General features: G+C 58.2%; 1 protein-coding gene across 1 annotated transcript in view; it reads right to left on the bottom strand.

Moving 5' to 3' along the window:
• Positions 1–19884: 19884 nt before the first annotated feature.
• SLC39A11 (solute carrier family 39 member 11) overlaps positions 19885–22840 on the bottom strand; it is an 82079-nt gene continuing 79123 nt past the window's right edge. The window contains exon 10 of the mRNA XM_084218630.1: positions 19885–21191. Within this exon, the coding sequence (XP_084074756.1) occupies positions 21113–21191 (79 nt within the window). The 3' untranslated portion in view covers positions 19885–21112. The remainder of the gene's footprint in view (positions 21192–22840) is intronic.

Raw genomic sequence — 22840 nt, 5'->3', positions numbered from 1 at the left:
GGATCATTGTGGGAAAAATGACAATCCATGGGAGCATTGGGGAAAAATGACAATCCATGGGATCATCGTGGGAAAAATGACAATCCATGGGATCATCAGGGGAAAATGACAATCCATGGGATCATCAGGGGAAAATGACAATCCATGGGAGCATTGGGGGAAAATGACAATCCATGGGAACATTGGGGGAAAATGACAATCCATGGGATCATCAGGGGAAAATGACAATCCATGGGATCATCAGGAGAGACCCCCAACCCCATGGGACTGGGGAGAGCCTGAGCAGCCCCAGCACCACTCAGAAAGTGACTGAGAGGAAGCAGCCCCAGCTGTGTTCGAGCAGATGCTGCAGTGCCACTGAAATCAAGAGCTGCTGCAGCCACTCAGAGCTCCAGGTTTGAATTTGCCCCCTCTGGGAAGAGCAAACACCAGACTCTCCTGGATTTGGGGTCAACAGCAGCTCACTCCCCACCCAAGAAATCCCATTCCATCCTCCCTCTCCCAGGCCAAACACCCTCAGTCCCCCAGCAGCTCCTCGGGCACGTGTCCCGTGTCACACCCAGATGACAACACAAGCACGAGTCCCCTCAAAATCCAAAGTCTGGCATCATTTTCTAGCAGGAAAAGGGATTTTCCATCCCAAGGAGGCTCACAGCAGCCTCCTTTCAAATGGAGCCAGCAGGAACCCCTCAGGACAAGCCACACTTTGTCCCCAGTGACCCTGACAAGAGTCCCCCCCTGCAGCCACCACTGGCCTGGGAGAGTGGAAAACCACCAGGATCCCCCTCCTGAGGGGAAGAAAGGAAAACCTCCTGGGAAGCTGCAGCCTTTAACCCTTTATCCATGACTCAACAATAAAACTCCAGGAAGGGAACTCCTATTGGGGATTTCAAGCTGGAATGGTGTGAAAAAAGTCATGTATTGATTAAAGCAGCCAGCCCAGCTGTCAGAACAAACCTGTCTGCTCCCTCATTCCCTCCCAGCAGCTCCCTGGATTGGGCAGGTTTTTTTTTCCTCAAGACAGGGAAAATATCATTTTCCAAGAAGTCCAACAGGAAGGTGCTTTTAAAGAAAAGAAAAACACGTGTTCTTGACTCACATCAGAGCAGCAGGAGCTGTCCTCCAGCAGCGCATGGAATCCTTCCTCCTGCAGAGCCAGGATGCTCAGAGTAGCCCAGAAAAAGAGAGAGTTGTAGCCTCAGGCTGCAGATGCTGCTGCTCCCCATCTGTCCCTCGGAGATTCCCTGTGCCAGAGCCGGTCCCAGCAGTAAATCCACAGGATTTGGGAGGAGCGGGAGGAACGGCCCTGCCATTCCAGCTGCTGACGGAAGGGAGCATCCAAAGCCCAGGCGAGGCGCAGAGGAACCATCCAGGGACAAATCCTGCCTCGGGAGCCTTTCCCTGGCAGAGGGGACAGGCACCGCTCCTGACCTGGCATCCTCAGCGCTGGCACAAGGAGGTTCCAGCAGCTCCTGGGGCCGATGGGAGCTGTCCCTGCAGAAATGCCAAAACCTGCGGAGAAACAGAGGTTGGGGTGAGGCACAGGGACAGGGACAGGGCGCTGCAGCACGACCTCGTGTCCAGCCTTGCTCTGCTCGGGGCACATCCCGCAGAGCAGAGCAGAGAGATGCCCAAATCCAGCGCCCAGGGGGTGCCAGACTCCGGGAGCCAGATGGATTCCCTGCTGCTGCTGCTGGGCAGAGGCGCTGGCCACGCTGGTGGCCACGGCCTCAGGGAGCACTGGCCACTTCCGAGCCCAGGAGGGGCCACACTGGCTCCTGGCACACGGCATTCCTGTGCGGATCCACAAGAGCCTGGGACTGATTCCTGTCTGGATCCACAAGAGCCTGGGACTGATTCCTGTTTGGGTCTACAAGAGCCTGGGATTGATTCCTCTTTGGATCTACAAGAGCCCGGGACTAATTCCTGTTTGGATCCAGCACAGCCCAGGATTGATTCCTGTTTGGGAAAAGAGCCTGGGATTGATTCCTGTTTGGATCCACCACAGCCCGGGACTGATTCCTGTCTGGATCCACCACAGTCCAGGATTGATTCCTGTCTGGATCCACAAGAGCCTGGGACTGATTCCTGTTTGGGAAAAGAGCCCAGGACTGATTCCTGTCTGGATCCACCACAGCCTGGGATTGATTCCTGTCTGGATCCACAAGAGCCTGGGATTGATTCCTCCTTGGGAAAAGAGCCTGGGATTGATTCCTCCTTGGGAAAAGAGCCTGGGATTGATTCCTCACAGGAACCACAGCAGACACCCAGAGGTGACAATTCCCAAGCTGAATTCCCGTGGGGAACAGGAGCTGAGCCCCCCGAGGGTCTGGGCAGGGCTCCGAGGATGCCACCGTCCCTTCTCCCTGGACAACCCCAGCACAGGGGACAGCCAGCAGGGACAGGGGACAGCCAGCGGGGACAGGGGACAGCCAGCAGATTTTGGGGGGGGTCTGGAGCCCCCTGGAGCCCCTCACGTGGCCACCCGGGCTCGTTAGGGCGCTGCTGCCGCCGGCACAAAGTCCGTATTTGTTTCCCCGCAGGGGTGGAAAGAAAGGGGGTTTTGTGTTTTCTTCCTCTGCTCTTTGCAGGCGGCGGGGAGTTTATTTGACACTCCAGCACTCTTTGTGAGCTGAGTGCCCCGGGATAAATGCTGCCCTGAAGAGTTACTTGGCCTTAGACAGAGGGACCCTCTTCAGAGGAGAATGGGGGCTTGTTGGGATGGGGCAGGGGAGGGGGGCTCGAGGAGAGCCCTCATAGAGGGGTCTCTGTCCTGGCCTCACAATGGAGCGAATTCTTCAAGATACCGGGAGCTGAAAGGAAGGAAGGAACTCTCCTGCTTTTAAAAAGGATTTTCAGGAACAATCGAAGAAGCCATAAAAAGGGGAGCATTATTCCCCGTCCAGGCCGCCGGGCTGGGAAGCTTCTCCCTCCCCCTCCGAGCCCTGGGCTGGGCACATCCCACAGATCCCACTGGGACAAGCACGGGGCTGGCACGAGGGGCACGGGCACTTTATGGGGGGGACAGCCCAGAGCCTGCCAGCAGGAAGATCCTTGTCCTCCTTCCCACAGCCAGGTGCCACTTCCACGAGCCACCTTTCCCTGCCTCCAGAGGAAAAAGGGACTGTCCCAGGAGCAGGGATGAAACACCCACAGATTAAACACCCACCATCCTGCCAGGGCTGTCCCCAGGGACACAGCCCGGATCCCTGCAGCCAGAGGGTGGCACTTCCATGGAAAACAGCTGGAGAGGGCCCTGCCAGGCACCTCCAGGTGAGCAGCTCCTCCTCCCCAGCGCACCTGGGGAGTTTTCTGCACACCCTCAGCCCCTCCAGGTGAGCAGCTCCTCCTCCCCAGCGCACCTGGGGAGTTTTCTGCACACCCTCAGCCCCTCCAGGTGAGCAGATCCTCCTCCCCAGCTCACCTGGGGAGTTTTCTGCACACCCTCAGGCTCACATGGCCCAGGAAGAGGAGCTCAGCTCCAGCTGGGCAGCTTCATCTCCAGCCTGGCTCCACCACAGATCCCACAGAGCTCCCTCCACGGTGATGGATTCACCTCCCAGTCCCTCCCAGTGGCCACTGGTGGCCGGGTGCCCCCCAAGCCCAGCCAAGCCCCCACCCCAGGGGCTGCAGTGCAGCATCTCCAGCCCCTCCCCAGACCCCCAGATGGAGCCCCAGAGGATTCCTCTTCCCTCCTCCCCTCCAGATGCTCAGGAAATGCTGGAACCAGAACCAAACCAAGCCCAGGGAAGAGCTGGCTGTGAGGAAACCTCCTGGAGCTCCTGCCAACCCCCCCAGCAGGGAAGGGAGCTGCTCTCCAGGCTCTGGAATTGCAGGGACGCTCCTGTCAGCTGGAATTCCTGCAGTTCCAGCCTCAGGGACAGGCACCTGCCTCTTGGTGTCACTGGCAGCCCAGGTGCCAGCGCTGGCAGCAGCTCCTGTCCCTCCAGGGCTGCACTGGGGCAGTGCCAGCCCTGGGTCTGTCTGCAGGGAACGAGGATGGGCAGGGACAGCGTCACAGGAACCGCCTGAGCTGCCACCCCACAGCTCCTAATGCATCCCTGGCTGCTCCTCAGAATTCACAGAACTCACAGAATCTCAGAATTCACAGAATCTCAGAACCTCAGAACTCACAGAATCACCGGGTTGGAAAAGCCTTTAAAGAGAGAGAACAACCCAGCCCCAACCCCTCACCCAAACCCTGGCCCCCAGTGCCACGTCCAGGCTTTGTCAAACACACCCAGGGATGGGGACTGCACCACCTCCCCACACCACTCCTGAACTTTATCCCTCTTTCCGTGAAAAGCTTTTTCCTGCTATCCAAACCTCCTGCCTGCCAGCAGGACCCCACACCCCAAACCATCTTTTCTCCTGCAAACTTTGGAAAAACTTCCAAACCCCCTCGTGCTTTGGCCTGAGAGCACAGTGCAAAGGAGCAGCAGCAGGGGCTGCAGGAGCTGCAGTGACAGCAGGGACACCGCAGCCACCCCAGGCTGGGGACAAGGTGACACCGGGGGCCCAGAGCTGCTTCTCCACCCAACCCCAAGCGGGGCCCAGACCCAGGGAGATCCAGGAGCCCAGCAGGACCCAGGAGTCCAGGTCCAGGAGATCCAGGAGTGCAGGATCCAGGAGGATCCAGGAGATCCAGGAGCGCAGCAGGATCCAGGAGGATCCAGCAGGATCCAGGAGGATCCAGCAGGATCCAGCAGGATCCAGGAGCCCAGCAGGATCCAGGTCCAATAGCCCATATCCAGCAAGATCCAAGAGATCCAGGAGCCCAGATCCAGCAGGATCCAGGAGATCCAGGAGCCCAGATCCAGCAGGATCCAGGAGATCCAGATCCAGGATCTCAGGTCCAGCAGGATCCAGGGGATCCAAGTCCAGGAGCCCAGATCCAGCAGGATCCAGGAGATCCAGGAGCCCAGATCCAGCAGGATCCAGGAGATCCAAGTCCAGGATCCAGGAGATCAGGAGCCCAGCAGGATCCAGGAGGATCCAGAGCAGACCCTCAGAGCCAGCCTGAAGCTCCTGCAGGGCACAAAACCCCTCTGGCCCTGCTGATCCAGGCTGCCTTAGGCTGAGCTTTACCCAGCAGAGCCCTCGGGAGCTTTTCCTGCAGCTCTGATCCCCTGCCAGGGAGAAAAAGCGGGAATAAAACCCGAGGAATCAGCCTTAGGAACAACCCGAGCAGGCAATGTTCGCTCCCCACACAAAACCCATTCCGAGGTTGATTTTTTTTTAACTCAGGAAAGCTGCACAAGCACCCAGGGATCAAACACATTTATTTAAAGGCTTAGGTTTTAGCCCTCGAAAAAACATCTGCGGCTTGGCAGAAGGAGCAGCCGATTGAATGGGAAAAACGTTCCTTTCTGAGGGCACCCAGGAGGGGCCCGAGGTGACAACACACCCCCTGCCGGGCCAGGAAAGCTCTCCCTGCAATTCCAGCGCTGCCAAAGAGGGGGGGAAACCCAAAAGAACGGGGAAAAGGAGCGCTAAAATCAAACCAGGAGCAGGACAGAGGCGCAGAGCCCCCAGGGGCAAACGCTGAGAGCTTCCCTCAGAAAGGAGCAGCATTTATTAAACAATGAAAGCCTTTCCACGCCGTGTTTACACCCACACGGGGCACTTTTCTGCCCCCCCATCTCAACTTTAAACCCAACTTTCGTGGGGGAAGCAGCCCGGCTGAACAAGGCCAGGCTTTGTGAAGAGGCTCCGGCTCCGGGCACTGGCAGAGCCCCGGGCTCTCCTCGGCCTCTCCTCTTTTGTTGCTTTTATTTTCTGTTCAAAGTTCAAACAACCCCCAAAGAACCCCCCCAGGAAGCCGCATTGTGCTCCTGGCACCATCCCCCTGCTGTGCGGAGGGCGGGTGTGGCCCTAAACTTTTGATCTCCGAAAATTTAAGGGTCATTCCTTATCCAGGAGAATTCCCAGATGGAGGAGCTTGAGTCCAAAACCGCCCAGATCCGAGCCAGCTGCTGTTAAAAACCACCAGGGAGAAGGGATGCTGCTGCACTGAACAGATTTAACACCAGGCAGGAGGGGAATGGAAGAAGTTCAGCCCTGGGAGAGCCAGGTCAGAGCTGGAGGCTCCCAGAGGTCACAGGCAGAGCAATCCTAAAAAAAGCCAGGTCCCAACATTTCCCAAGCCCTCCTGCACCTGTAACCCTGAGCCAGGTGCAGGTGAGGTGGCACCTGAGCTCAGAGACCCCAAACCCCCCAAAATCCCATTTAACTCAGAGCTGTCCCCCAACTCTGCAGGTGACACCGCTCTGCTTGTGTGGCCACCCAACATTCCTCATTTTCCAGCCCTTCAGGGCTGAACCCACCCCCCTTCCCCAGGACATTCCTCATTTTCCACCCCTTCAGGGCTGAACCCCCTTCCCCAGGACATTCCTCCTTTCCCAGCCCCCCTTCCCCAGCAGGTCCCAGCCCTTCCAGAGGGATCTGGGAGATCCTTCAGCCCCAACTCAGCACCTCCAAACCAGGTCCTGCCAGCACCCCAGAGAATGGGATGAGCCCATTTGGGATCTCTTCCCTGTCTCAGTAGGCAGGAGAATCCTGCTGGACTCCACAGCCCGGAATTCCTGGCTCAGCAGAGTGAGCAGGGACACTCCTGCTCCCAAATCCCTTGGGCAGGAGAAGCACCTGCAGCTCCTGAGACGGGCCAGAGCAGAGCAGCTGAGCCTGGTCAGCCTTCCCTAAATCCCTTTTTCCTCGGGAGACACCTCAGCCTTCCCTAAAATCCCTTTTTCCTCGGGAGACACCACACAGGTGTCACCACTCCTGCCCACGGTGGGGTTTTGCCTCCTCCTGACCCCACAAGAATCGGGATTTGGGGTTCTTTTCACACCTCAGCTGGGAGCCTCTTCCCAAAGGATTGCTATTCCCATAGCCAGAGCGACCCTACTGCCTCCCCACTGCCACATCAAATGGAGTTTGAGGGGTGCTGTGTCTCCCAAACCTCTGTGTTGGGACATCTGAATATGGAAAGCACCTGGTAAGCTTAAAAAAACCCCAAATTTTGATAGAGTAGATCCAGCTGGTTTTGCAGCAAAGCCTCAGAAAACGAGAGCACAAAGTGATTGTCTCCATATCACAGCTCCAGCTCCCCTCACAAGGCAGATCCCACACCTGGGGGTGATGCCTTAAATTTTTGCTTTGATATTTGAAGGGTCGAGGCGAACTGGGAAGATTTCTCCCCCTCGGCTCTGCGGGGAAACGAGAAATTTGACGTCCTGAAAGCATCACCTGCCTGCCAGCAGAGAGGGCGGCTGTCCTTGGGAGCCCTGCTCCCGTTTCCCGGCTGGGATCTCCCCCCACAGCCCCGGGCAAAGCCAAACGCAGCCTCTTCCCAAGGCCTGAGTCACCAGCGCTCTGCCCCCACTTCCCTCCCGCGGCTGATTATAAAAAGATGTCTCAATTAGCAAGAGCTGAGCAACTCCCGCAGCCTTCGGAGGAAATTTCGAGCCAGCAGCGAGCGACACCAACAATGTCCGGGCAATAAAACCTCCTCCTGTTCCTATCAGGGTAACCCCAAACATCCTTTCCCCAAAGCAGCCTCGGGAGGGATCCCGGGCTGGAGCTCCCCGGGACGCGCCGGGAGCAGACAGCGCTCGTTCCGTCTGTGCCGTCGGCTGCAGGTCTAGACTGGTGTGGTCTTTTTGTTGTAGCCGGCGAAAGAAGGGAGTCATTCATATTTTTTTTTCTTCCCCAGGATTCACACAAAAGTGCTCTTGTGCATCCCAGAGCCCGCGGAGCGGCCGGCTCGCCCCGGGGCTGGGACGGGCTCCGAGGGGCTGCGGGCGCTGCCCAGAGCCCCGCCCGAGCACCTGCCCCGGGGCGAGACTTTGGGGGAGCGAACTCCTACGGCAGGGAAGGGAAAAGCCGTGTGCGAGTCCCTAAAAATAAACCAAAAACCCCACCAAAAAAAAAAAAAAAAAACAAAAAAAAAAAAAAAAAAAAAAACGGCGAAGGAAAACAGCGGCCACGCGCTTTTCCTTGGAGAGAAGGGGAGAACTCCACCAGCATCATCCCGGGCCGGAGCCCCGAGCCCGGGCAGGGGAAGGGACACAAAGGGGATGGCACAGGGGGGGAAGCGGCAGCGGCTGCGGGCACCGAGGGGACCCGCAGTGCCCAGCACAGCCCCCCCGGACCGGGCGGCAAGTGCGGGGCGCAGGAGCCCCGTGCTGAGCCCCGCACCCCCCGAACCGAGCGGGACACCCACCTCCACCTCCGCCTCCGCCGGCAGCGCCCGAAGCCTCCCGGGGCTGCGGCTCCCTCGGTGCGCGGGGCGGCATCCCCCGCATCCTCCTTCCGCAGAGCCTCAGGCCGCTCCGGGCCCGGCTATCGCCCCGCTCCCAGCGGGAAATGCCCCGGGAGCGCCGGGATGGGCGGCGGGAGCGGCTCCGCCGCAGCCAGGGATGCTCCGACTGCGGCTGCCGGGCCATTCCCCCTTTTATAGCCCCGCGGGGCGGGCGGGCGGGCGGCGCGGCTTCACGGGATTTGTAGTTCCTCCCCCCGGCCTAGAGCCGCCTCCCTCCGCCCTTCTGTCCCTCCCTCTGTCCGTCTGTCCCTCTGTGGGGAGGGGAGGGCGCGGGCGGTTCGGGAGGAACCGAGGGTCGGGGCGGTTCCGCTCCTCACCGGGACCCCGCCGCTCTCCAGGGGAGGGAAGAGCCGACGGTTTTGCCTGGAAAAGTCCGGTTTTCCACGGGATTCCGGGAGCCGCATCCCCGGCACAGCCAGCCCGACGCCACAGCGGCCCTAAAGTGAATGAGTAACCCCAAAAGCCCGGCACGAACAGCGAGCGCTTCAATCGCGCCGGGTATGGGTTATTGTTTTGTTTAATTATTCTCCCAATTATTAATTTAACTTAATTATTAACCCATCGGAGGAACGAATGAGCAATTAACCGTGCTGCTGGCTTCGGGGCTCATTTAAAGCCCGTTCTCCTGGGTGCTGGCAGAGTGGCCCGGCGGGACGGGGCCGTGTCCCACGGGTCCCTGTGCCCTCTGAACCCCACGTGCTGTGGGCACGGCAGGCACGAGGAGGGGGTGGCACCGTGCCCGGGGTCCCCTCCCGGAGCTGTGGCAGAGGGGAGGCTGCAGGAGGAGCTGCACAAAGCGGCTCCGGGTGGGAAATGTCCCACCCCAGCAGGGACAGGGACACGGAGCCGGCCCCTTCCCACCAGGCTGGGATTTACCATCCCAGAATCGCTGCTGAAGCGAAACCACAGGAGTTTTTTAGGACAAGGGGGGCTGAGGGAGAAAGAGGGAGAGAGGAGGGGAAGGAAAAAAATTCCCTCCTGGCAGCTTTTCAGGGCCCGAAGCCGGAGTGGAAATGCTTCCCTGCCCGTAATTGCCTCAAGAGCAGATGAATTTCTTGAAGAAACCGCAGCTGAAACGCTGCACAAATGACATTGTTGTGCTTGTGTTGGCTGCCTGCTGAAGGAGGGAAAAGGTCATCGTTGAGGGGATATTAAAAAGGGGGAAAAGCCATATTTTAGTGCTGTGCAGGAGGGGGTTGAGCTGCGCTTTCATAGGCACGGCCTGGAAATTCAAACCTGTTTGGCAAGAGGCAGAACGGGGCTCAGGGAGAGGAAAGAGCTGGGAAAAGGCTCCGAGGGATGGAGCTAATCCCACCCCTGGATCCCTGGAAGTGTCCAAGGCTGGGTTGGATGGGGCTTGGAGCAGCCTGGGACAGTGGGAAGATCCAGCACCACCTGAGCTGGGTGTCCAGAGGGCTCCCGGGGGCTCACAGAGCCGTGGCATTGGACATCTGGCATTTCCAAAGGCAAATTCCCCTTTCTGGAATTGAATCCTGAAGTTTTACTGCCTGTTCCAGCAGCGTTTCCTTCAGAGCCCCGAGCCCACAGGACACGGAGCTGTCAGACATCATCTCCCAGAGAAACCCTGGAGCCAAAAAAGGCCCTGCCCCAGCTTTTGTGCCACCCTGCGATGGTCTGGGGACCCCGACAGCCCCACCTGCACTGCCCAGAGAGCCCCAGGGGAGCAGCAATTCCCATGGAAAGCCGCAGGACTCCTTCCCAGAGGAGCCCGACGCTGATTTCTGGGATGCTCCCAGCCCTGGCTGAGCCGGGAGGCGTCGGGAGATGCCGGACCCAGCTCCAACTGGGGCGGCATTCCCGGCCCTGCACACACGCTGGCATTGTGGGGCAGTGCCAGCCGTGCCCCTTCCCGGCTCCTTGGAGAGCTCGGCATTCCTGCCCCGCATTCCTGAGCCGCGGGGAAAAGCCCTGGAATGCTGCGGCGGGCGGGGTGGGCAGGGGAGGAGCGGGATTGCCCAGGAGCGGGGAATGAAGAGCCTGGGGGGGGTGGGAGTATGGCAGCCAGATGTTCCCAAGGCGTGAAAAATCCGCTGGGAGCAGCTGGAACCGTCCTTTATCCCCCAGGGATCTGCAGCTCCCTGGGGAGCACAGAATCCCGGGATTACCCAGGCTGGGAAAAACCTCCGAGATCGTCGAGGGCGCCCTGCAAACATCAAATCCAGCCTGGGAATGTGGGCCTGGATCTGCCAGGTCTGAGCTCTGGGGGAGCTTGGAAGGGAGGAAATCCTCAGTGCAAGGGCCAGGGAAAGGGGAAAGGGTTCTGCTGGGAAGGGAAGAGGGTATTGATGGAAAGGGAAGAGGCTTTTCATGGAAAAAGGGTTTTCCTAGTTTTCCTGGGAAGGGAAGAGGGTTTTCCTGGGAAGGGAAGAGGGTTTTCCTGGGAAGGGAAGCCTTGTTCCTCACTCCAGGCATGGCTCTGGGCCTCCCAAGGAGACCACCAGGAGGACGGGCTGGCTCTTCTCCAGAAGAATCTCCCCAAGATACGGAACTCCCGATGGCCAGGAATTGCCCAGGAGGAAGGACTGGGTTAGGGTTAGGGTTAGGGTTTGGGTTAGGGTTAGGGTTGTTGACTCCTCCAGGAACACAGGGAAAGCTCTGGGAAGCAACGGGAGCTCTGCCCTGGGGAGGGGGAGCCAGGAAAACTCTGAATTCTGTCAAAGTCGTGCTGGTCCCAACGCTCTGTGGAGCAGTTTGGGGTCACAGCCCCCAGCTCGAGTTGCTTTCCCCACCCCAGCTTGGGAATGGCACATCCATAAATCCACACTGTGGAATTTGCTGGTTTTTCCCAGAGAAACAAGAAAATAAAGTGTTTAGTGATGGGAAAATAAAAGACAGGGAAGGGTGAGGTGGGAATGAGTTCCCACAGGATGGTTGTTCCCTGTTCCCAGGGCCTGGCCAGCACAGTAACCTCTGCAAGTCCTCTGACCTTCAAATACCCTCCCCAGCCCAGTTAAATCCATATAAATATATGGAAATATGGGAACAAAAAGCTTTTTCTTTCCAGTGCTGAGAGTGCCAAGCGCTGCAGGAGCCAATAAAGAGCTGCTGCTCCAGGGAGCTGTGGCAGGTAAAACACAAACAGCCCCAATCTTCCCCCAAAACTGCAGCCAATCCCCAAATTAAAACAGAAAAAAGAAAAATAAAACTGAACCCAAGCCCCAGAGCTGAGGTTTGTAAAAGAGGAGGAAAATGTGGTTTTAGCTCTTGCCTGGAGCTGGATCCCAGCCTGGCCACAGGCCTGGGAAGGAGCACTGGGAATCCTCCTCAGAGGGGGCAGGAGCAGGGATGGGGAGCCCTTGGGGACGCTGCTGTCCCCTCCACGCCCCGCTGTGCTCTGGGGACAGCGGGACACGGAGCAGCCCCAGCTTGGGATCACCCTGGAGCACAGGGAGGATCTGCTGCCACCACCAGCCCTGGGGTCTGAGCAGAGCCTGAGACCCCCTCAGAGCCTGAGCAGCTCCTGGGAGCAGGGACAGGATCCAGCCTCGAGCTGTGCCAGGCAGGCTCGGGGGGGATGCTCCAAAATTCCTGCCCTGCAGCTGCCAGGGGCTCCCAGGGCGCTGGGGGAGTCCCTGTCCTGCAGAAAGGAGCAGGGGTGGCTCCTCCACCAGCTCTGGTTGGCAGGGGGTGTTTGGTCTGAGGTTGGACTCGATGGTGCTGGAGTTCTTTCCCGACCTTTTTGTGGAGCTGCAGAGAGAGGGAGAGCCGCTCCGAGCAGGAGCAGTTTGGTACCTGGAATTCTCAGCCTGGCTCCAGGAGCTTCCCTGCAGCCTGGGAGGAGGACAGGGCAGGGCTGAGCTGTGTTTTGTGTCTCTGTTTGCTCTGTGACACAGCAGGGCACAGGGGTTTAAACGCCACGGCCAAGGTCACACGGGACACCTGGGACGCAGCACGGCGCTTCCAGACCCTGCCCCGTCAGCCAGGGAAGGGACACGGCCTCAAACCCCACAGCAGATGGCAGATAAAGCCCCCAAAACCACCAGGAACCCAGAGCAGGGGAAGGGAACAGGTAAAATGATGAACCCCAAGAGCCAAACCTGCTCCTCAGTGGAGGAAAATCCCAATTCCTGCCACGCCTGCATCTGGACGGGCTCAGTGTTTGATCCTTAAGGCACTTAAAAGGAGCCTTAACGCTAAACAATCCCTAAAAATGAGCTCGGCTGGGGAGATAAATGCATTCCCTGAGCCCACCAAGGCGCCTCAGCCCCCACCTCTGAGGAAAAGGCACCAGCAGCCCCACGGGCTGAGCTCCGAGGCTGGGAGGAGGAGGAGGAGGGCGGTGATTTAGTGTCTCTGCCTTTCCCTCCCCACGCTCCTCGCCTCCTGCACAAGGATCCATTGAGAGGCTGCAGAACAAACGTTCCCTTATGCAGCTCCAAAAAGCTCCGGGTCGGTTTGTGTGAGGCAGCTGCCTCGGAGCTCGCTGTGGTTACTCATTAACCGCAGCTCCCAGGGCACGGGAAGGAGGAATCAACTTAATAGAGCCTAAAAAAAACACAGAAAAAAAATAAAAAGAAAAAGAAAAAAGAAAACAAACCGGCAATGAAAATAAATACATCAGGTGTCCTGGAAAAGGACGTGGAAAAAACAGGTGGTGCCGGGAGCAGCTCCCGGGCTGGGGTGGGCTGAGGGAGCAGGGGGGACAATGGCACGGAGGGGAATGTGTGGGGACAAAAGGGGACGATTTTAAAGGGAAGAGAAGACAGAGGGCACAGAGAGGCTCTTGTGCTCCACAGAGAGGGGTTTCTGTGCCGGGCTGTGGGGCGGGATCCGCTCCCCGCCCGAGCCATTCCCTGCTCAGGAGCCATTCCCTGCTCCGGGGCCATTCCCCGCTCCGGAGCCATTCCCCGCTCCGGGGCCATTCCCCGCTCCGGGGCCATTCCCTGCTCCTGCCCCAGCGGGATCCAGGTGCTGCCCTGGCCGTCACCACATCCTCCACCTGCTCCTCCAGCATCCCTCCCATGGAAAACACAACCCCTGGGTGCCTCCATCCCTCACCTCGTCCCAATACCTTTCACCCTTATTAACAAGTGTACCTTCACCAAGAACCTCTCCAAAAATATCTGTGTCACACAGAAAATGGAGACATGAAGAAGGAAGAAGAACCATGAGGCAGGCCCAAATTCCTCCATCTTGTCTCCATAACCCCCCTGCACCAAAACCTTAAAACCTGTGTTTTACCCTGTAATTATATTATTTCTATACCCTTTAAACCCCAGTGATTCTCATATCCTCATACACAGGTGGCACATCCCTAGAGGGATCAAAGTCAAGCCACCAGGTGCTTCTGGCAACATTCCAAGACCTCTGAGCCCCCCAAGGGTTCTCTGGGCAGCTCTGGCCATCCAGAGCGATGTGCTGAGTTCCCACAAACCTCAACCACTGCAGCCTGGGGGTGTTTCCCACTGTCCCATCATCTGTTACCTGGGACAAGAGCCCGACCCCAGCTGGATTTGTGCCGCTCCTGGGCTCACCTGCTGCATGGACAGGGTGGTGTCACAGACACATTTTCTGAAAAATCCTTCCCTTGGGATCTTCTCTCCTGGGAAGCTTCAGCTTTCCCGTGTTTTGCTGCTTTGGAATTTGATCTGGAGAATTGTTTACCCAATTGTTTTCACTTGATGACCAATGGCAGCCACCTGTGTCGAGGCTGTGAGCAGCCACAAGATTTTATTATCATTCCTCTCCTTTCCTTTCGAGCCTTCTGGTGTCTCCTTTCTCTTTTCTTTTAGTATAGTCTTAGTATCTCATTTTCTTTTAATATAATATATATAATGAAATAATCAATCAGCCTTCTGAAACGTGCAGTCGAGATTCTCATCTCTTCCCTCGTCCTGGGAGCCCTGCAGGGTCCAGCCTGTGTGCCCGAGGTGGGAGGCACCTCCCTGCCCAGCCCTGGGCTCCAGGAGAGGCAATTCCTGACACCTCCCTGAGATCCTGAGGGACATCCCCAATTGGAGCCGGAATGAACAGCTCAGTATTTCTGGGATTATTCAGAATGCTGAGCTCCCTGCCAGGCCAGCCGGTGCTCCAGGGGAACAGGTACCTGGCGCTGGAGCTTTTGTGGGATGAGGAACATCTGGAGCTGGGAGGCACAAGGCAGCCTTTGTGCAGCTGGGAAAGGCCGTGCCAGAAGGCAGCGCTGGTTTGGGACAGCTTCAGGGAGAGGGGGAGGGACAGGGAAAGGGGAAAAGAGCAGAGGGAAGCCACAATCCCCAGCGGGGCAGGAATCTCAGCCTCCCCCCGGGCAGCTCCCACCTCCCCCGGGGCTCTCTGCATCCCCTTCCCCGTGGGAATCCCTGTCAGCAGCGCTGTGGAGCCGCATGAAATAATCAAATCGAATCATTCGGACTCCTTTTGGCTCTGCAAGGGCCGTCATCCCCTCCCGGCAGCAGGGAGGTTTCCCGCTGGGATTATCAGATCTCCTGAGCTGGGAAGCGCTGATCAGCTGAGAATTCCAAGGGCTGGTGTCCCCAAGGAATATCCCAGGCAGAGCTGCCGGGCACAGGGAGCTTGGGAAAGCCAGAGCTGGGGATTCCCTGGAGGCTCCCGATGCTTCTCCTCATGGGCTGTCATCCTGCTGAGCACAGACAGCCCTGGAGCCTGGAACTCGGGAATTTCACACCTCTCTGGAGCCACGGGAGCAGGTTTGCTGGGGGGAGGTGGCTTTGGTCACCTTCTCACATTTCCGATGGAATTGGGATGTTCCCCTGGAGCAGGGCCGGGAGCGGCGGCAGAGGCCGTGGATTGGGAGCTGGGCTCCATCAGAGAACTGGGGTGCACTGGGAGGACTGGGAGCTCTCCCCACACCTCCCCCGGTGACAGGGACCTCATCCCAGCTCATCCCAGGCTCTGCTCCAGCGCAGCCAAATCTCCGAGCACTCCAAAAAGAGCTGGCTGCACGCGGGGAGGAAAAATCCCCAAAATCCCCCCAAAATCCCCCAAAATCCCTTTGTCTCTTCCACCCACCAGAGCTGCAGAGCAATTACCGAGCCCCCGGGGGCTTCACACGCAATCACAGGGGCCTCCTCCTGCTAACACTTAATTTGTTTAATGACTCGGGAGGCCCCGGGGGCTCCTCGGTGTCAGCGCTCATCTCCCCGCTCTCCAAAGGATTTTCTCCCCACCCAAAACTGGAGGGATTTGGTGAAATCCCCGCCAAGACAAGATTTAAGAGATCTCCCCCAAATTCTCGGGGCTCTCTGACCTCCAGGGACGCACCAGCAGTGCTGGATTCAGGGAAAGGACCTGCAGATCCCCCTGGATTTGTGTCCATCCTCCAGCAGAGACGAGCTGGGATAAATTATGGCCTGGCAAAGGAAAGGAAAAAGCCAAATATGCTGTGGGCTGTGATTTGTGTTTGAAATCCAACCCCACTCCTGCCCCTGCTGCCAGCCTGGCCTGGAAGGCTGGGAGTGCTGGGGTGCCCCAGCCTTCACTGGAGCCGAAACCTTGGGAAAAAAAGGGGAACAGAAAAAGTTTGGGAATGCTGATGGTGATGGTGTGTCCTGCACAGAGTGGGGGGAGCAGCACTGGAATGGCAGGAGGGGGGGGTTATATGAGATTGGGGTCCTGGAGGACATGGGGGGGGTTATATGGGATTGGGGTCATGGAGGAGGTGGGGGGCTGCAATGGGATTGGGGTCATGGAGAAAATAGGGGGTTCCAGTGGGATTGGGGTCCTGGAGGAGATGGGAGGCCCAGTGGAGGCTGATATCCCAGAGGAGTTGGGATCCTGGAGAAGCTGTGGGTCCTGACAGAGGTGAGACCCTGGAGGAGATGGGAGTCCCAGTGGTGTTGAGATCCTGGTGGAGGTGAAGGTCCTGGGGGAACTGGGGGTCCCAGTGGAGTTGGGATCCCAACTTCAGGGGGTCCCGAGAAGAGAAGAGAAGAGAAGAGAAGAGAAGAGAAGAGAAGAGAAGAGAAGAGAAGAGAGGTTCCTGATGGAGGTTGGGGTTCCCTGGAGGAGCTGGGGGTCCCTGGGGGAGCTGGGGGTCCCTGGAGGATCTGGGGGTCCCTGGGGGAGCTGGGGGTCCCTGGGGGAGCTGGGGGTTCCCTGGGGGAGCTGGGGGTTCCTGATAGAGGTTGGGGTTCCCTGGAGGATCTGGGGGTCCCTGGAGGATCTGGGGGTCCCTGGGGGAGCTGGGGGTCCCCGGGCCCCTGCAGGCTGTGGTTCATCCCCACCCCAGCCGTTACCAGCACCTCCCTCCATTGTTTCCCAAGCCGTGTTTTTCCCCATGACCTCACCTTCCCTTGGCTCCTGCCGGTGGTTTTATGGCAGGGAAATGATTCTGCAGCCAAAGCAGAGCAGATCCAGGGCTCTCTTCCCCCCCAGCCCGTTTCCAGCCGGGTTGGTTCCTGCTCCAGGCTCAGCAGAGGGATCGTGTGAGACGAGCTGGGAGCTCCAGTCAGGAACGTTTTCCTTGTTCCTGCAGGAACACGAGAGGCACCAGCCAGAGGGTGAAACAATTCCCCCTCCCCGCCCCAGGAACCAGCCCTGGACACAAAATGTTTTCAGTTATCATCAGTATTTTGTAAGATTATATTAAAATAAACCTTCAGGCCCCATTTCCTGCTCTGGAGATCCCCTGGTAGGATTATGAGGCACAAAAACACTTCCCAGAAATCCCAACCAAGGCCATGGCAGGGATGTGTTCCCCCTGCTCTCACACAAACCCTGCAGGCTGTGAAAGCCTCAGAACAAGGAATGAGGCACTAAAATGGGAGCTGGGCCAGCTGCAGATCCCACAGGGGGGATTTCCCCTCTTTTCCCATTAGGAACAACCCTGTGGGTTGAGGAAGTGGAGTTGGGATCCTCCTGGGACCGATGGGATTTCACCTTTCCCACCTCACACAGCTCCTAAGGAAGCACATGGAGAGCATCCCCCTGAGGTGGCACAGTGAAAATGGAGGATTTTAGGTAAAAGAACCAGGAAAAAGGGAAGCAGGAGCTCATCCATGAGCTGCAATCCCAGGAATCCAGCAGGGACACAAGCACGGAGCTGTTCAAGGGCTGGTTGACCATGCAAGACTAAACAAACCCACTGAGAGAGAGCCAACAAACACCTGAAAAATAACTGGGATTCAATTAAAAGTTGGGATTGTTCAGCCTGGAAAAGAGAAGAGTCTGGAGGGACTCAGAGCCTGACGGGGCTGCAGGAGAGCTGGAGAGGGACTGGGGACAAGGATGGAGGGACAGGACACAGGGAATGGCTTTAAACTGACAGAGGGCAGGGATGGGTGGGAGATTGGGAATTCCTGGCTGGGATGGGATTCCCAGAGCAGCTGTGGCTGCCCTGGATCCCTGGAAGTGTCCAAGGCCAGGCTGGAGGGTGTCCCAGCCCATGGCATGGTAGCCCCGGATGGGATTTAAGATCCATTCCAGGATTCTCCAAAATCTCCTCTCCAAACCCAATAACTCCCCGCACAACATCTGCCCTGGGAAAAGCACACCCTGAGCCGAAATCCCTGCGTTCCCTCCGCTCCCCAGGGCCGGGCTGGGCCGGGAAGGAGGAACGCGGCAGCTCCGGGGCGGGATTGGGGCACGGGAGCGCCGGGAGGCTTCAACTGCGGCGCGGCTGCCAAGCGCAACAAAGCCGCGCACGAAGAATAGAAGTCATTTATTCAGCCCGCAGGTCGGGATCGCTGCCGTGCCGAGGGAGGGGATGGAGGTGAAATCCACCCCTGTCCGCAGGTGGGGATCGCTGCCGTGCCCGGGCAGGGGCGGGAGGTTCATCCATCCCTCCCCGGGGTGACTCAGGTGCCGCGATCCGCCCCGGGCGCACCGCGCACCGCTCCGGCCGCGGGGCTCATAATGGGATTATTGTTCCTTTGCGTGCAAAGCCTGGCTCGGGGTTGGTGTCCCCGCCCTGCCCTGCAAACCGCAGCCGCCCGCGCCTTCCCAGCCCCCGGCGCGGCACGGGCCGCCCGGCCCCGCTCGTTCCTGGCATCCCCGGGAGCCGTTCCTGCGCCCTGAGTCACCGCCGGGATCACCGGGAGCGGCCGGGAGGGAGCCAGGGGACAGCCAGCCCCACAGGGATCATCACAGGGGACAGCCAGCCCCACAGGGATCATCACAGGGGACAGCCAGCCCCACAGGGATCATCCCAGGAATCATCCAGCCCCACAGGGACCATCCAGCCCCACTGGGACCATCACAGGGATCATCCAGCCCCACAGGGACCATCCAGCCCCACAGGGATCATCCAGCCCCACAGGGACCATCACAGGAATCATCCAGCCCAGCCCCGGCCCAGACACCCCAATAATCCCACCCTGGAGCTGGGAGGGGTCCAAACCCTCCTGAGCCCTGGCAGCCTTGGGAATGTGCCCATCCCTGGGTACCCTGGACACCATCTGGGGGAAAATCCTAAAATCCATCCCAATCCCCTGGCACAGCTCCAGCACTGCCTGTCCCTGTCCCTGTCCCTGTCCCAGGGAGCAGCTCCTGAAATTCCCCCCCAGTGCCTGCACAGTCCCAGGCAGGAATTCCTTCCAAAATCCCACCCAAACCTGCTCTCCCTCACCTCAGGGCCATGGGAAGGGAAGGAAAAGGGGGGAAAGGGAGGAAGGAGAAAGGAAAAGGGGAAAAGGGGGAAAAAGGGGGAAAAAGGGGGAAAAAGGGGGAAAAAGGGGGAAAAAAGGGGGAAAAAGGGGGAAAAAGGGGGAAAAAGGGGGAAAAGGGGGAAAAGGGGAAGGGAAGCCAGAGCTGGGCACTGCACAGCCCATGAACCCTGGCTGAACACAGGCCCTGCTCCCAGCCATCAGCAGCCTCCATCCTCCACTTGGGACTGATTTAAGCCAAGCCCAGCTCATCCCTCCTGGCTCCAGAGGAGCTTCCCTGGGGATTCCTCCACCATCTCCTCAGCATCTCCCCCACTGGTGCTGGTCCCAGGCAGCGCCTCCAGGGTTTGGCCTCTGAAACACACAAAAAAAGCCAGAATAAAAGCAGGAAAATCCACCCAGCCCTGCATTCCTGGGCTTTTCCACAGGCAGGGTGCTTGGCCAAGCCCTGGGAGCAGCAGCTCCTGCCAGGCAGCAGCAGAGCAGCTCCAGTGCCAAGCACAGCCACCCCCGGGGCTGGGAGGAACTGGGGGATTTCCCATTGTTTTCCCATTATTTTCCCGTTCTTGGGTCACCCTGTTCGTCAGCAGGGCTTGGAAAACCCCAAAACATCCAAAAAACGGCAGCAAAAAGGCCACAAATGCAGGCTGGGGGGTTGGGGTGGGAAAAGAGAAAAAGGAAAAAGAAAAAAAAGGAGGGAAAGGAGGGAAAGGAGGAAAGAGAAGAGAAGAGAAGAGAAGAGAAGAGAAGAGAAGAGAAGAGAAGAGAAGAGAAGAGAAGAGAAGAGAAGAGAAGAGAAGAGAAGAGAAGAGAAGAGAAGAGAAGAGAAGAGAAGAGAAGAGCAGGAGGAGGAGCAGATCCGTGGATTTATGGTATGGAAACAACTCTGTGCAAACTCCATTTCCCATTTATTGAAAGCAATCACAGTTCAAAGGTCAAATCCATCCCCAGACAGGAGCTTGGGATGATCCAGAGGGACACATGAAGGAAATCCATCCAAAAAACAAGGCCTGAACACAACGGAGGGCTCAGTTCATCCCAGTTTATTCCAGCCTGCTCCCTGTGGCTCCAGTCTGGGACACCCCAGCCCCACTTCCAGAGGGGCTGAGCAGCAGGAGGCAGCCAGGTGATCCAGGGGCTCCCACAGGAGGGTTTAGGGGAGCCCTTTGTGCTGGAGCTGGGATCTGCAGCACCCTCCCAGGAGCAGGGATGGGCAGGATTCCCTGCTCAGCCTGCTCAGCCAAGGACTGAGGATCAATCCTCAGGGAGAGCCACTCCACAAGGAAAGCTTGAGAAGCATCAGGAGAAGAGGCAGGAATGCCCATGGATGGTTGTGGCTCTCCAGGGGGATAATTAATTCATCCTGAGGGATTAATTAATCCATTCATCCAGCAGCTCCTGCCCTTCCTGCAGGTGAAGGCTGAGCAGGAGAACCCTGGCTTGGCCCTGCAGGGAGTTCTGATTGCTGGAAGCAGCAGCTGAAATCCAGAATCCCTTGGAAGCCCAGACATTTCCATGGAATTGCATGGAAAACACTCAAATCCTCCTTTCCTGGGGTTTTGCCCATAGAAAACCCCGGAGCACTGGACACAGCACATTGGAGCAGCACCCCTCTGAGACACATTTAGGAAAAAATGACATTTCCCTCTTGCAGAGATCCCAAGAAAATTCATCTTTATTTGCCAGGACTATCTCCATGCATCCAGACCAATTCCCTGCAGCGTTCCTGAGGAGCAGCAGGATGTGGGAGACCTGTGATCCCATGGCTCATCACAGTCCTAACGCCTCCAACCTTCCCAAAAATGGGTGCAATTCCACACTCCATAAGGAGCTTACTCCATTTCAAGACCCCAGACCAGCCTCCACACGGGACAGGGAATTCCCAACCTCTGACAGAACAGAGAGGATCAAAATCCCAAAAGCCTCTCCCTGGAGAAACCAGCCCAGTGTCATCCAACGCCCCTTCCAAGAGGAAAACCAAACCAGGATCTGGGAGAACCCACCCATACTTGTGCTTGGAAACCATCGCCAGGAACTCAGAGGGCAAGGGGAAATACAAAATCAGAGGAAATCAACACCAAACCAGATCCCAAAAATCTATGTACAGGTCCAGTCCCGGGCCAGGGCGCGTCCGGCTCCCGCTGCTGCCCGGGCGCGTCCCTGGGCGCGGGGCTCTGCTGTGTCCTCCTGGGAATGCAGCTCCGCCCTAGCCCAGCCCCACGTCCAGGGACATCATCACCACAAAGCCCAGGATGGAGGTCCAGGATGCCAACTTCCCGTTGCCACTGCAGGGAGAAGGGAGAGGGGGATGCTGGAGGAGGGAATGCTGGAGGAGGGAATGCTGCTCGTGTCCCATGCCAGCCTGAGCACCCCCGCCCACGGGGGACATTCCCTGGCATGGGGAGGGGGCAGAGCAACCCCTTGGCTGCACCCTGAACCCCCCAGGATCCCAAACCCCATCTCCATGGGATAACTTCCCCCTTTTCTCTCGGTTTGCTCCAGCCAAGGAGCAGAGCCCCTCTCCACATCACAGCCCCTCTCCACGTCCCAAACCCCCCCTTCCCATGCAAACCCCTTGATCCCAGGGACAGGTGGGGCTCCACAAGAGGGGTCAGGCCTCCGCAAACTAAAAGGCTCAGAGCTCCGGGCACACTGCAGCTGCAAAGGGCATCCCAGGGGCATCGCAAAACTGCCACAAGCTGGCCTCCTCGAGGGCTTTCTCCTTGGGCCCTGCCCTAACCCTAGGCTGACTGGCTGCCCTGCCTAGGGTTAGGGTTAGGGTTAGGGTTAGGGTTACACCTAGGGTTAGGGTTCCGCAAACTAAAAGGCCCAGGGCTCCAGGCTCACTGCAGCTGCAAAGGGCATCCCAGGGGCATCGCAAAACTGCCACAACCTGGCCTCCTCGAGGGCTTTCTCCTTGGCCCCTGCCCTAACCCTAGGCTGACTGGCTGCCCTGCCTAGGGTTAGGGTTAGGGTTAGGGTTAGGGTTACACCTAGGGTTAGGGTTCCGCAAACTAAAAGGCCCAGGGCTCCAGGCTCACTGCAGCTGCAAAGGGCATCCCAGGGGCATCGCAAAACTGCCACAAGCTGGCCTCCTCGAGGGCTTTCTCCTTGGCCCCTGCCCTAACCCTAGGCTGACTGGCTGCCCTGCCTAGGGTTAGGGTTAGGGTTAGGGTTACACCTAGGGTTAGGGTTCCGCAAACTAAAAGGCCCAGGGCTCCAGGCTCACTGCAGCTGCAAAGGGCATCCCAGGGGCATCGCAAAACTGCCACAAGCTGGCCTCCTCGAGGGCTTTCTCCTTGGCCCCTGCCCTAACCCTAGGCTGACTGGCTGCCCTGCCTAGGGTTAGGGTTAGGGTTAGGGTTAGGGTTACACCTAGGGTTAGGGTTCCGCAAACTAAAAGGCCCAGGGCTCCAGGCTCACTGCAGCTGCAAAGGGCATCCCAGGGGCATCGCAAAACTGCCACAAGCTGGCCTCCTCGAGGGCTTTCTCCTTGGCCCCTGCCCTAACCCTAGGCTGACTGGCTGCCCTGCCTAGGGTTAGGGTTAGGGTTAGGTTACACCTAGGGTTAGGGTTCCGCAAACTAAAAGGCCCAGGGCTCCAGGCTCACTGCAGCTGCAAAGGGCATCCCAGGGGCATCGCAAAACTGCCACAAGCTGGCCTCCTCGAGGGCTTTCTCCTTGGCCCCTGCCCTAACCCTAGGCTGACTGGCTGCCCTGCCTAGGGTTAGGGTTAGGGTTAGGGTTACACCTAGGGTTAGGGTTCCGCAAACTAAAAGGCCCAGGGCTCCAGGCTCACTGCAGCTGCAAAGGGCATCCCAGGGGCATCGCAAAACTGCCACAACCTGGCCTCCTCGAGGGCTTTCTCCTTGGCCCCTGCCCTAACCCTAGGCTGACTGGCTGCCCTGCCTAGGGTTAGGGTTAGGGTTAGGGTT

The sequence above is a fragment of the Fringilla coelebs genome (assembly GCF_963513975.1).
Source record: "Fringilla coelebs genome assembly, chromosome: 19".
Lineage (NCBI taxonomy): Eukaryota > Metazoa > Chordata > Aves > Passeriformes > Fringillidae > Fringilla > Fringilla coelebs.
The sequence above is the reverse complement of the archived record's forward strand: the minus strand, read 5'-3'. Positions and strand labels throughout refer to the sequence as shown.